At 39.6% G+C, this 14,981-nt stretch overlaps 1 protein-coding gene across 3 annotated transcripts in view; it reads left to right on the top strand.

The window, feature by feature from the left end:
• NOSTRIN (nitric oxide synthase trafficking) overlaps positions 1 to 14,981 on the top strand; it is an 85,769-nt gene that overhangs the window by 44,670 nt on the left and 26,118 nt on the right. Inside the window, exons 1-7 of one of the 3 annotated variants that reach the window (XM_069080818.1) lie at positions 632 to 895; positions 1,863 to 1,961; positions 6,613 to 6,738; positions 10,801 to 10,899; positions 10,994 to 11,119; positions 12,781 to 12,889; positions 14,166 to 14,254. In XM_069080818.1, the coding sequence (XP_068936919.1) occupies positions 647 to 895; positions 1,863 to 1,961; positions 6,613 to 6,738; positions 10,801 to 10,899; positions 10,994 to 11,119; positions 12,781 to 12,889; positions 14,166 to 14,254 (897 nt within the window). In that variant the 5' untranslated portion in view covers positions 632 to 646. Of the gene's footprint in view, positions 1 to 631; positions 896 to 1,862; positions 1,962 to 6,612; positions 6,743 to 10,800; positions 10,900 to 10,993; positions 11,120 to 12,780; positions 12,890 to 14,165; positions 14,255 to 14,981 lie in introns of those variants that run through there. The other 2 variants (XM_069080817.1, XM_069080819.1) reach the window with 2 other exon arrangements.

Genomic DNA, 14,981 nt, shown 5'->3' on the forward strand with positions numbered 1-14,981 from the left:
AAGCAAAAGGCACATGTAGATTAAAACTAAATGGTCCCTGCCCTCAAGAAGCTTATATTCTACTGGGGAGGGGGAGAAGGAGACACATATGATGTAATTGATATAATAAAATAATAAATATAAAACAAAGTGAAATGTGATAAAGGCCAATACAAGGAAGGGGAGACCCAGACAAAGTGCTGTAGGGTATGATTGAAATCACTTCTAGCTAGCAGAATTGTGGAAGGCTTCATGGAAGAACTAGGACTTCAGCCAGATTTTGAAAGAAGAAAGGAATTTCAACAGGCAGAAATATAGAGAAAGCATGGGTCCCAATGGGAGATGTCCTGAACTAATGCCTGGAAATGAGAAAGTGAAAACAGAGAACACAATTGGCTATAACAGTGGATGAGGGGGATTAATGAGAAATAAGGTAAATTGGAGCTAGCTTGTAGAGAATTTTAAATGGAAAAATGAGTAGTTAGTGTTTTATGATATAGTTCTGAGGCCACTGAAGGTTTCTGAGCTAGGAGAATGACATGATCAGACTTGTATATTTAAAAAAATTGTTTTGGCAAATGTAGGAAGCAAAGACTAGAGGTAGAGAGAGATTTATCAAAAATAGTGAAAGCCTGTACAAGTATGATGGATTTGGAATCTTGAGGACATGAGTTTAAATCCCAGCTCAGGAACTTTCTACCTATGTGGGAGTATAAAAGAAAGAATAAATGTGAGAAATTTGGGAGAATTAGAGTTAATAGGACTTAGCAATGAATTGGGTGTGGGAAGATGTATCATTGATAAAAATGAGGAAATTGGGAGAAGGAAAAGATTTATAGGGAAAGATGAATTCAGTTTTAATCATGAAGGATATGAGAAACTAGTGGAGAAATCAAGAAGGAAAGTGAAGATTAAGGTTTGATATTTGGATATCATATAAATAGAGGTGAAGGTGATGAAGGACACCACTGTGAGTAAGTAAGATCTTTATGGGAAACAACATAGAGAAAAAGGACAAAGAAAGAACCTGGATGGAAGCCCACAGTTGGGAGGTGGGGGTGATAGATGAGCAAGAAACCAATGAAAGAGACTGATAAGGAGCAGTCAGACAGACAGAAGGAAAACAAAAAGAAAAAGCGCCATAGAAACCAAGGAAGGAATGACTACCCAGAAGAATGGGGTGGTCAGCAGTGTTAAAAGCTATGGAAATGTCAAGGAAGAGGAGGCTGACAAGGGGCTATTAGATTTAACAATTACAAAGACACTAGAGACCTTGGAGAGAGCAGGCTCAGTAGAATGGTTGGGTTGAAGTCCAGAAATGTAAAGGGCTGAGGAGTGAGTGGATGGTGAGGAAATAGAGGCAATGAGTGTTGAGCACCCTTTCTAGATACTTAGCAGGAAAGGAAGAGTGATATAAAATGAGAGCTTGAGGGTATAGAAGGTTATTATTTTATTTGGGGAGAGGGAAGGGAGGGAAGAACTGAGAGTATCAGTAAGCAGCACAGAAGGAACCAAAGTAAACTAATTTATAGCCTCCATTTGCATGGTTCCCAAGACATAAAGACAACATTCATCCTGGAATTTCTCTGTAGCAAACAACCTTGCACTAAAGTAATGTTTTGGAACCTTGTACAGCCTTCAGCATTTCAGCAAAACTTACAACTCTCTCAAGAGCACCAAATATATTAAAAACATATATACTGATTCTCAGGGCAAACTGTTGGCTTCTGAAATATTTTAGTGGCAGGTTTGGAGAAGAGGAACCAAAAATTAGCCAGTCGTTAAAGCCATCGTCGTAGACATGATTAATCTGAAAATAGAGCAGCTTAGCTTCTGACATGCCATTTTGCTCTTTTTTAAATTTTTGATGTTTTTGACTTTAGGCCAAAAAGAAATTAATGGTGGAAACCAAGAAGCATGAAGCTCTTTTCCATTCTGTAGAAAGTGCCAAGCAATCAGTGACTGAGAAGGAGAAGCGAAAGGTACCCTGTCATAGCCAATTGTGTCGATGCCAAATATCTTTCTGAGATGGATGGACTTACTCTCCTTACTAGCAAAAGGATTCCTTTCCCTTGAAAATCCATTTGTAGTTTTATCAGTTTTTCAGTATGGAGAGATAATGAAAGGTTGATTCCAAATTATTTTTATTCAATGTGTACTTTAAAAAGATGGTGTTTTATGGGGGAGTCAGGGGACAGATAACATATATAATAAATAATAAATTTGTTGTCATTCAGTCATTTGTCATATCTCACTCTAACTGACCCCATCTGGGGTTTTCTTGGCAAAGATATTGGTATGGTTTGCCATTTCCTTCTACAGCTCATTTTACCTATGAGGACATTATGGCAAACTGTTAAATTACTTGCCCAGGGTCACACAGCTAATAAATAAATGGTCTAAGGGTAAATTTCAACTCAGGAAGATGAGTAATCCTGACTCCAGCCCGGGCGCTCTATTCCCTTGGCCACCTAGCTGCCCAAATAATAAATGGACTGTGTGTTTTTCATAAAAAAGGAATACCTTGGAGAAAATGGCAACAGTGCCGGTGCAGTCCCTACATGTTGTGCAAACAATGGCAAAATCCAGTTGCTGCCTGATCTGGCAATAACTTGGGGACTGTGTTAGTAGGGTATTACAGGGTTGTAGTTTTCTTTGCAAATTCTAGTCTTCCTCACTTAAAGACTTGACCATAGGTTGACAAGTAGGGAACAATGAATCAGCTTTAGAGAAAGCCAAAAAACCTTAGCATGATAAAATACCAAGGACCAGGAAGTGTCTTAGGGGTTAGGAAGAAAGACAGGACACAAGCATTTATCAAGTGCCTCCTATATTCCAGGCACTTGCCTAGTGCTTTACAAGGATTCTCTCATTTGATCCTCAAATAACCCTGGGTGGTAGGTACTATTATTATCCCTGTTTTACACTTGAGGAAACTGAGGCAGACAGAGAAGTTAAGTGACTTGGTCAAAGTCACATAGCTAACAAGTATCTGAGGCTGGATCTGAATCCAGGCCTAGCACACTATCCACTACCTATTCCTAAGGCAAGGAAAATAGTGCCTTAACATATAAATAAAAGACAGTTGGAAAAATTTAAGTTATGGACTTCCCATTCATCCCTGAATTAGCAGCTTTGGGGCTAGATAAAAGCTTGTGATGGTCTCCCACCTTCCCCCAATAGGCCCTCTCTAATCGAACCACTGTTTTTCCTTAGATCAGAGACAGTGTTGTCTTGCCTTTATTTGGTAACTCTTTTAGTCCCCAAACTGAATAAAGATATTGTATTCATTTTCTCACCTAAACTAATGGTGAAAGTAATGGTTATATGAGAAGTAGCTTTGGCATCAAGAATCAACCAATCAATCAATGAGCATTTATTAAATGCTTTCTGTATACCAGTCACTGAACTAAGTGAGAAATACAAAGCCTTTGACACTGAAATGTTCCTGGCAACAAGTCACTTAACTTCCCAACTATCCCAGGCCACAAGACTAAATGACCAGTTTATTTCAGGGGAGGGTATTCTTCCACAAAGAAATCCCTGCAGCAGACATGTCAGAAAGGTAGCAGACTGGTGTTTCAGCACTGCTGAGAGCGGCCTGAATAATGGGAACATTCTAACAAAATAAATAAAATACAATAAAACATACATAATACTATATTTTAAAACTAAGTCAATATGCAGCTGGCAGAAATCTGATGTATGAATCCTGTTTCTATTTGGGTTTGACACCACTGTCCTGCAGTGATGACTTCACAGGCCCAGATCATGGAAAAAAAATAAACAAACAAAAGAATGAAACCAAACCATCCTAGGCTGCCAAACCTTCCTATGATTCTCAATGTTCTGGACGGTAAAAATGGAATGGGAAAATTCAACCTTCAAGGAATTGGCTCAGTGAAAGGTCCTTAAAGCCCCACTGAAGGTCTTTGCAAAGTTCTTCAAGCAAGAAGTTGAATATAGAGAAGTTTATTTTCCTGTCTCTGACTTCATTTGATATGAATTTATAGGACAGAAGCAATTGAAGACCTCAGGACCTGGTATTTATGCAGACTGAGCTCAGGTTTCATAGGTGACTGAGATTTCATTAGTTGGGGGTACCAGCCCAGTCAGAGGGCTCTGAAAACAATCATTTGGCCAGACATCTCCATGGTCAGTTAGGTGGCACAGTGGATAGAGCTTTGGGCTTGGAATCAGAAAGACTTATCTGCCTGAGTTCAAATCCAGACTCATTTACTTACTAGCTGTGTGACCTTGGGAAAGTCCCTTACCCCCATTTGCCTCAGTTTCTCATCTGTAAAATGAGCTGGAGAAGGAAATGGCAAACCACTCCAGTATCGCTGCCAAGAAAACACCAAATAAAGTCACAAAGAGTCAGACGTGACTGAACAACAACAACCATGGCCATTCTTTGAATCTTTTAAAATACTCCATTAGAAGATGAGTAGTGTTCTTCCCCTTAAGATAGACACAGTTCACATTTTATTTAACAAACATTTATTAAACTCCTACTATGCACACAAAAAGACTGTGCTAGACACTGGGGATGGGCAACTAGTGACTCGATGGATAGAGTGCCAAGGGCTGGGATCAGGAAGACTCATCTTCCTGAGTACAAACCCAGCCTCAGATACTTACTAGTAGTGACCCTGGGCAAGTTACTTAACCCTCTTTGCCTCAGTTTTCTCATACGTAAAATAATCTGGAGAATGAAATGGCAAGCCACTGCCGTATCTTTGCTAAGAAAATCTCAAATGGGGTCATGATTATTTGGATATGACTGAATAACAACAACAAAGTAGTTACTGGGGATACAAAGATAAAAATAGAACAGTTCCTGTCCTCAAGAAGTCTCCATTCTAAGGAGATAATACAACATGTACACGAGAAAATGAAAATACAAAATCATTTCAAGAAGGAAAGAGTACTTAGACCCAGGGGATTCAGAAAAGGTGTCCTGTAAGAAGCAGCAACTGAGCTGTTCATTGAAGGGAAGGATGGTTTGGGGCACCTGAGTTCTAGAAACCTGCTGTGTCTTTTATAGGCCATGTAAGTGAATGCCAAGCAAATGAAATAAAACAACAAAATGAGCCTGAGAGAAATCGCATCTGTCGTTAAGGTTTAACTTTTTGGATGAATGTTCTTTACTACGTAGCATCACTCATAATGTTCCTAAATATAAAGTGGGTGAGATTGAAAAGCTTTTAAACTGTATCTGTGCAGTTAGAGGAAGCATTTCATATTATTCTCTTCTAAGAGACGTTCAAACACCCTCAATTTCTCTGTCGTGTCTCATGAGTTTCTCAGTGTTATGGAGGGTGGGGAAGGGGAAGGGAGATTTGAGAAGCCCTATAGCATAAAGAATGTGAACGTGGAATAGAAAGTTGTACATAACAGATTTGTATTTTCATGTACAATCATCTTATTTCATTATACTGTTATGGAAAATTTTAAAAATTAAAAATAATAAAATACAAAATTATTACCTCAGGGAAAAAAAAAGAGAATGTGAATATGAAGTTAGGAGAAAGCTGCCCTACCTGTATCACTGCCTGTGAGGTGGTATCACACTCCCATGTGACCATAGTCAAGGTATTTTCCTGATTTTCTGTTTCATCTTCTATAATATGGGGGATGATCATAATACTGATAATTGCATACCTTATGGATTATCAAGAGAACAGAGGTCAGTAGTATATGTAAAATGTCTTATAAACCTTGAAATACTATGTAAAGGTCAGCTATTATTTTAATTGTGTGTTCCATTGGGGGTGGCTTCCTCATCTACAAAATGGGGAGCAGGGGCCATTGAATCAGATGTTCCCCTAGGTCTCTTTCAGTCCTCAGATCCTGGGCTCCTCTTCCTTTCCTGAGCTGTGGGGTTGAGGAGGCTAGGGTAGAGAAGGTCCATGGCTTTGTTCACTAGCTTAGTTATGGGATTTAGAATCATAAGAGGCATTAGAGCTAAAGTCCAACAACCTCATTTTACAGGTGAGAAATCTGAGGCATAGAGAGGTAAATTGACTTGCTCAAGGTCCATTCAGATCGTTAGTAGCAGAGTCTGAAAATAAATTCAGAATATCTGTCCTTAGGGGCACTTAGGTGGCAGAGTGAATAGAATACCAGGCTTGAAGTCAGGAGGTCCTGAGTTCAAATGAAGCCTAAGACTAGCTATGTGACTCTGGGCAAGTCACTTTACCCTATTTACCCCAGTTTCCTCATCTGTAAAATGAATTGTTGGGAAGAAAATGGTGAACTATTCCATTATCTTTGCCAAGAAAACCCCAAATGGGGCCACAAAGAATTGTTCATGACTGAAACAACAAAATCTGTCTCCATATCCAATATTCTTTTCACGATCTATTCATTGACCAGGTAATGCTTTGAGATCTTGATCTACTATCTGGGAACTCAATTCAATGAGTTAGTTGCAAAGATGCTGCCAACTTCTTTGGTAGAGGAAGTGTCCTCCTCAGAGAATTCCTATCTCATTGAAACCTCAGGCCCAGTCCCTATTCCTATCTGTAAAACACCATATAATTGGACCAAACAGAATTCTTCCTGCAAAACCTGCAAAGTGCTTTGCTAATGTATTGGTGAAAATGTGTATAACTGATCTTTTTTTTTTAGTTGCTCAGTAAGCTGAAAAAATCAACAGAGAAGCTGGCAAAAGAAGATGAAAACTATTACCAAAAGAACATTGCCGGTTATACAACCAGACTCAAATGGGAAGCCACTTTACAAAACTGTTATCAGGCAAGTTATGCATTGGATGATTTTCTTCTGAGGGGTCGGCTGATGGAGCCTTGACAAGTAGAGATCAGAACTGCAGTCAAGGGCCCTGATTTGTCTAATGCTCTCTGCTGTAGGCTCTGCCACTGATTAGTCCTAGGACTTTCAGACAAATGACGTTTCCTCTTCTTCTGTTTCCCTTGTGGTACAATTAGTTGGGAATATTTATTAGTCAAGTCTAATATTATTGGTTAGGGGCTCTTCATTTGTTATATAGAACCATGACCAAAGGAATTTGGATTCTGTGTCTTTTAGGAAGCACACAGCTCACTCCTCTGAAAATGCATTGCTGGGGGCAGCTGGGTGGTGCGGTGAAAAGAGCACCGGCCCTGGAGTCAGGAGGAGCTGAGTTCAAATCCAACCTCAGACACTCAACACAAAAACTAGCCATGTGACCTTGGGCAAGTCACTTAACCCCAATTGCCCTCCCAAAAAAAGCAAAGAAAATAGATTGCTGATTCACCTTTGGCAATGGTTCAGTCTTTCAAAGAGGGCTCTTGGCACCAAATTCACATTTTATTTAGTACAGGTGCTTATAGTATTCCATTTGGACAGGTAGGTATACATAAGTTATCAAAGTTCTTTTTTTATAATCAAAGATTGGATTTCATTTATTGTCCCAAATTTTAATACTTGACCCCATATATATATATGATGTACTCATATAAAAGAACCAAGGCCACTGTTCAGAACAGGACCTGAGCAGCACATACTTTTTCAGGTCCTAACATGTTGGAAAGCTTAGACTTAGTGATGGAACATAATTTTGCTGTCCAAGGACTAGCTGAGTAAAGTGCAAACAAGCCAATCACCAGAAGATTGAGCAGCACAAAATCACACAGAGACCATTCACTGAGGCATGAAGGAGCTGCTATCTACATCAATGAAGGGACTGATCAATCAACCAAATATTTACCAAGTGCCTACTATGTACCAGGTGTGGTGGTGCTGGGGACATACATTATTGTTATGTTGTTCAGTAGTTTCAATCATGTGTGACTCTTCATGATCCCAATTTGGGGTTTTCTTGGCAGAGGTACTAGAGTGGTTTGCCATTTCCTTCTCCAGAAGGGATACAAATACAAAGAATAAAATAATCCCTACTCGAAAGTAGCTCATGTGTCACTGAGAAAAATAACAAAGGTATAGACACACACATTTATACATATATGTATATACACACATATATGCACGTACATATAAACACATACATATGTATTTATAGCATAAATATAAAGTTAATGCCTAGAATTTAATATCTTGAATGAGATTTGTTTGTTTCTTAGTAGTTTCCAGTTGCGTCCAACTCTCCATGACTCCATTTGAGGTTTTCTTGACAAAGATACTGGAGTGGTATGCCATTTCCTTCTCCAGCCCATTTCACATATGAGAAAACCAAAGCAAACAAAATTAAGTGACTTGCCCAGGATTACATAACTAGTCTGTATCCAAGGTAGGATTTGAACTCAGGTTTTCCTGATGGAGGCAGGAAGACTGATTCTCTATCCACTGTGCCACCTAGATGAGAAAATATATGTAGAACTCCTAAAGCACTATATAAATATCAGCTATTATTTTCAAGTTAATAAATACAAAATATACAAAATAGTTAAATACAAGGTAGTTGGTGGGAAGGACACTAATAGTTAGGAGAATCAGGAAAGGCTTCATGAAGATGATGAATGAGCTGCATGTTAAAGGAAGAAGATAGTGTGAAGTGGACTTGAGTAGGGAGTGCATTTCAGGCAAGCAAGATGGCCAGGGAAACTGCACAGAGGTGGGGTATGAGAGGTTAGATGTGAGGAACAAAGGAAAGACCAGTTGGGGTTGATAAAGGATTTGAATCCAGGTCTTGCTAAGTCTAAGTCCAGTATTCTAACACTACACCATCTTACCTGTCCTATACAACCTCAGAAAGTTAAGGATGTATTTTTACACTTCTCTAGCTTCCTCAATAACCTGTTATAGACTTATAGCCCACATATTTATGTGAAACCTTCTTCAGGATCATTGCCAAGCAACTCCTAGTATGATAAGCTAGGAACAACCTGGTACAGCTTTACTAAAGGAATGACCTATAGAACCTTGTTCTCAGTACAGTCGACATTCTACAAAATTGTGAAGGTGCAGCAGCAACCACACCAGCATACCCAGGATGGCTGCTAGCACAGGTTCTTAGATCTGCTTTAATAGGAAATATTCAAGGGGTCAGCAATCTTTTTTAATTGCATTCAGGGGAAAAATCAGCACCCTGAACTTCAAAGAAAGCCCAAACAAAGAAAATAGAGAAAATGCAAGCAGAGAAATAAAGACCAACAGACAGGGCTTCTAACTGTCTGAGAAATTAGCACAGATCATCAGACAGATCCAGCTGTCTGACCAAGGCAATACACACATAGTCACCAGAGAAAAAAGCTCCAAAATCTGGGTTTTTCAAAGGGGGGCGGTACTCCTTAACAGTGACTCAAAGTCTTATCTGGTCAAATGACAAGAACACTCTTCCAATTAGTGAGCCCCAAAACAAAATTCTAAACTCAGAGTGTAATATATACCCTGTTTAGAGCCAGAGGGCATCACAACCCTCATGACTCAGTGCCTAATTAGAAATTAACAAAAGGCATGAAAGCCTTCCTACAAGAAAACCTCTCCTAAGCAAGCTTCCCTTAATGAGCTCCACAGGAGGCCTATTAATGGGCTGGGCAGATCTTATATTCAATTAACATTACAGAAGGTCAGAGATTTTGTCTTGGGCACTCTCAGCCTTCCACTTTCAGAGTTCCCTTTATCCCCTCTTTGCACATCTTCTCTTGACCTTCAGGCAATTCATAAATTCTCAAAGAGCCTTCCTATGGCACTTATCCCAGGCCTGTCTTTCCTACGCAGTGATCTGGTCCTTCTCCATCCTTCACCCTAGAAAAAACACCAGTTGTATGTCTCATCCTACAGGGAGTTGCTTCCTTCTAGCTGTCACACTGGTACCATATTCATACCAAGGTATGAATAATTAATAAGGCTTAATGTGTTACTCCATCTAAGGACCCAATTTTTAACAGAAACCTATTCCCTAATAGCCTAAAAGAATAAATTTCTCAGCACAGAAATCTGGTCCTTAGCAATTATCTTGCTGAAGGAGATATTTTGGGGCTGGAATTTCTTCCCTTCAAATCTTACTGGTTAGGTCGACATTCTACATCTACACCTCAAACCAGCCCTAGGCCCTCAAACACCCTGGACTTTCTGAGTATTAATATTAATCAAATGGGTTGTAACTAGGTTGTAATAATAGGAATGATAACAATAGCTAGTATTTACATAGAACTTTAAGCTTTGCAAAACACAATACATATAATATTTTATTTGCTCCTTACAATAACCCTATGGGGTAGGTATTATTATTTTCCCTGTTTTATAGATGAGAAAACTGAGGCCTGGTTATACAGTGAGTGTCTCAGGCAGGATTTGAATTGGAGCTGACCCCAAGTCCAGCACTCCATTCACTCCACCACCCAGCTGAAAACAGGGGCCATACCTTAACATTCTTTATCTCTTCCAAGTTGCCTTACCCAGGCTCTGTCATATAATACGTACTCAGTAAATATTTACCAGTTGATTGATAAAGTGAGTTTCATGGGTCCAAGTATGGATCACATTTTCTACCATACTTTCTCTGCATTGATGGAACTTCTACTTTCTCCCTTCCTGTTCTCCTCTCTTTTCACCTCCTGCTTTATGGATCCCAGACAATCCATGGCAGATGTTTAATATGCCCTTGGACCCAAAGGAGCCTGGAAAAAAGTGTCTGAGCTATACTAATCTTAAAGGTAGTTCTATAGGGCAGCCATGGAAGCATTTTCATCCCTTGGGAAATCTCCATTGGACAGGAGTTTTATGACCCATTCGGTGGCGCTGTGATGAGGAATGACTGGTGCTTGCTTTCCCCAGAATGCTCACTGTGTGACGTTACATCAGCCTAGCATTGTTACTGGTTCATGTCTAACTTGATTGGATTTTGTCGTGTTTTTTTAGAATGTCCTAGACTTGGAGAAGGAAAGAATCCAACTGCTGTGTAATATCTTAAACCAATACAACCAACATGTCTCGATTTTTGTACAAACTTTGACCACCGTGAGTACTGACAATTCTGTGACTCTAGTTATGCTTATGACAAGAAGCTTTCTACTTCAATCACCAGTGGTACCCTGCTTCCTCCTTTCCACAGGGTCACACCCAACTCCACTGTGCCATCAGCAAGATTGATGTTGAAAAAGACATTAGTACTTTACTGGAAGAAACTGCAGTTTCAGCTACAGAGGAAAAATCTGAATTCCTACTAACTGATTACTTTGTAAGTAGGGAATTAGAGGAAGCAAAATGCGTTGGCAAACCTTAATCCAATAGTTTCCTGCTCCCCAGTGACTGGGCAGTTCTTTTGGGAAAAACGCATTTGCCAATAAAAGGAAAATGTATTTATAGGTAACATTGCCAATGTCATTTCCAGAAATTCTGTGATAAAATGAGGAATCCTCAAGTCCCGAGAAGGCAGGTAGGTGCTCAATGGAGAGAGTGCTGGGCCTGGAGTCAGGAAGACTCATCTTTGTGAGTTCAAATCTGGCCGCAGACACTTCTTATCTGTGTGACAAGTCACTTAACCCTGTTTGCCTTAGTTTCTTCATCTGTAAAATAGTCTAGAGAAGGAAATGGCAAACCACTCCAACATCTTTTCCAGGAAAATCCTAAATAAGGTCACAAAGGGTCTGACAGCTGAAAATGACTGAACAAAAATGCCCTATAGACACTATACTAAATGCCAGAGACATAAAGAAAGACAAAAACAGTCCTTGTGCTCAAGAAACTTGCCTTCTAATGGGGGAGACAATATACAAACATCTGTGCATATAGGATGTATATACAGGATAAATGAAATGTGGTCTCAGAGAGGAGGCTATAGCAGCAAAGATGGGCAGGGCATAATGACAGGAAGTCATCTTGCAAGAAGGTGAGATTATAGCAGATTTGAAGAGGACATGAGATTGTAAATGTATCCTGACTCAAAAAAGTGTTAATGAGAGAGACCTTCAGAAGTTGAGAGGGATGTGATGCCTATAGGAGCCCTGCTCAAAGGGAGAGGTTTCCCTGTGGAGGTACTCTGGTTTGGTCACTCTGGTCTCTTATCTGGAGCCACCATAACAGCAGATACCAAAGCATATAACACTAGAATGATAACATCTATTCTTTTTTTTTTTTAAAGCAATCGGGGTTAAGTAACTTGCTCAAGGTTACACGGCCAGTTATTTCTGTGTGTGGTGCTGAGTATCTGAGCCCAGATTTGATCCAGGTCATCCTGACAATGGAGCCAGTGCTCTTACTCGCTGAGCCACCTGGCCGCCCCTAAGCAATTGGGGTTAAGTAACTTGCTCAAGATTACACGGCCAGGTGTTTCTGGGTGGGTGCTAAGTGTCTGAGCCCGGGATTTGATCTCCAGGTCTTCTCAACACTGGAGCCAGTGCTCTTACTCGCTATGCTACCTGGCCACCCCGATAACATCTATTCTATAACTGATAGAAGTAAAGTGAGACCCATTCCCAAAAGAGAACATGCTTAGCTAAAAGATGCAAAGTGTGAATAAGGAAAAGAGCTGAACAGGTATATCACTGTGGAATAAAGCCAAAGATCATCTTCTATTTACTCTCTTTTTATTTTCTTTTAAACTCAAACCAATGGCGCGGCTAGGTAACACACTGAATAGAGCACTGGCCCTGGAATCAGGAGGACCTGAGTTCAGATACAGCCTCCGACACTTAACACTTACTAGCTGTGTGACCTTAGGCAAGTCACTTAACCCCAATTGCACTGCCTTACTCCCTCCAAAAAGCAAAAAAAACCCCTAAAAACAACCCTCAAACCAAGTATAGTCAACATGGACATAATGCAATGGTATGAAAAAAGAATCCCAAATCTTTCCCTTTTCTCATCAGCGCTGTAATACGTTCAATATTTTCTGGACAGGAAGAAGATCCTGCAAATGGGATGGATAAAGAGAGACGAAAGTCTTCAATAAAATCCAAATTGTCAAGACTGCAGGAGGATATTGAAAAAGCCTCAAGAGACAAGGAAGGTTTGTAATTATCACTTGGAGTGACCCAGTGGGGAAAAGTACTGCGCTAAGAAATGAGATTTACCATTTTGTGTTAAGCCAGATTTGAATTGAAGAAAAATGACCTCATTGAAGAACACTGATGAGAAACTCAATCTGTAAAATTAGAAAAGAACTTTTTAAAAAAGAGAGAAAAAAAACTGAAGGTGACCTTGTGATCTAGCTGTATACTCTGCAAACCTCTGTTGTTGCTGGTCCTTTGTTTTTGAAGAGGACCATGGCTTCACAGGGTGGCCTTCACTACATACCTCTAAATGCCAATTTAAGAGGGGAAACTTTTTAATTGATTTCTGAAATCAGGTGGGAAATGGGTAATGTTTTCTGGCTAACTGGTCTAAAGTTACTATACAAGGTAACAGTTTTTCAAACGAGGACCTTAGGCACTGTAGAAATCAAACAAATAAAATCTCCTACCTTAAAAAAAAGTTGTATGATGCAACTGGATAAAAATGATTGTTTGTGGATGGAAGGTTGCTTGTTATTCAGTAGTTCTATTAGCATATGCCTTGTTTTACCTCCCAGGTCAACATTTAGCATCATAGAACCAGAGAAGTCAGAGTTGGAAGGGACCTTGGAAGACAGCCAGCCCCATCCCTTACTTTTACAGATGAGGAAACTGAGGCCTGCTAGTAGTTAATGATTTATTTTGGTCCAGTAAATGATGAGAAGTTTATGACTTAAATATATTGAGTAATTTGAATATCGGAGCCAAGGAGAGCTGCCTGGATGTTAGGAGTCAACCATACCATATCAGTTATTTTTTTAAAAATAGTAACAACAAAATCAAAATTTTTGTTCAAAGTAACAACAGAAATAAGTAAGCATTTTGAGCAGTTCACATAGATAATGAAATATTTAGAATTCCTCAAACTTCCTTGGTTAAGAGTGTACAAAGGACCAGCCATGGAATCAAGAAGGCCTCCGTCCAAGTTCGCCTCTGATACTGCACGTCACAATCTCTAGTTGCCCAAACAGTACTCTCAAGCTATAGATTATGGGTGAGTGGCTTGCTGAATTGTGTGGAACACCTATACTTGGTGTTCTCCATTTATGAAATCATAAATCCAACCTCCTAACCCAAAATAAACAAATAAAGGCTGAAAAGGTAACTGAAGTTGAGATTTTTTTTAAAATTCCAGTTGTTGTTATATTATCCCAAAGTACCAGTTGACTCTATGCATTAGGGGCAGAGTACTAGAGGATGTAACATTGATACCATGCATGGGTGTCCTTTCAGGCCTGGAACGAATGATCAATGTGTATACAGCAAACCCTTCCTTCTCAGATGCAAAGACTAAGAAAGAAACTGCAGTGCTAGTGGATGAGGTAAATATTTGCAGAGTGCAAGCTCTTTGAGCTTTCATTATTAACATTCTCTTTCTGGAATATCTGTTGTTAGTCCATGCAATTTGTGATCTCAGCCTGTCTTTCCTTTCAGTTGACAGAGAGAACACATCTGGGCTACAAATTCATGGTACATAACCTTGCTACTACTCAATCATTCTTCTATTCCACTCTTATTGATATGTCTTTTATTATTTTCTGAGGCAATCAAGGTTAGGTGACTTGCCCAGGGTCACACAGTTGTAGTAAGTGTCCAGTGTACAAGGTCAAATTTGAACTCAGATCCTCCTGATTACAGGGCTGGTACTCTATACACTATATACACAGTATCCACTGTGCCACTTAGCTGCCCCTATTGATATGTCTTTATCTTGTTCCCATAGAGACTGTTTCAAAACATTTCAAGTGCCACTAATGATAATCTATTACTTTCCCAAAGCAATCCATTCTACTTTCTTATAGGTCTAATTGTTAAAAGGTATTTCTTTACAATGATCCTAAATCTGCCTCTTTGAACTTAGTGCTCCTAGTTGTCTTCTCAAACCAAGTTTTGTTGTCCAGTTGGTTGATTCTTTTTTTCTTTTTTTGGTCAATCAGGGTTAAATGACTTACCAGGGTCACACGGCTAGTAAAAGCCTGAGGCTGGATTTGAACTCAGGTCCTCCGGACTCCAGGACTGGTTTGGTTAACTCTTTGTGACTCCATCTGG

Source organism: Petaurus breviceps, unplaced genomic scaffold (assembly GCF_028583685.1).
Source record: "Petaurus breviceps papuanus isolate PSGF00001 unplaced genomic scaffold, PetGlider_PUasm1.0 91133, whole genome shotgun sequence".
NCBI classification, from domain to species: domain Eukaryota; kingdom Metazoa; phylum Chordata; class Mammalia; order Diprotodontia; family Petauridae; genus Petaurus; species Petaurus breviceps.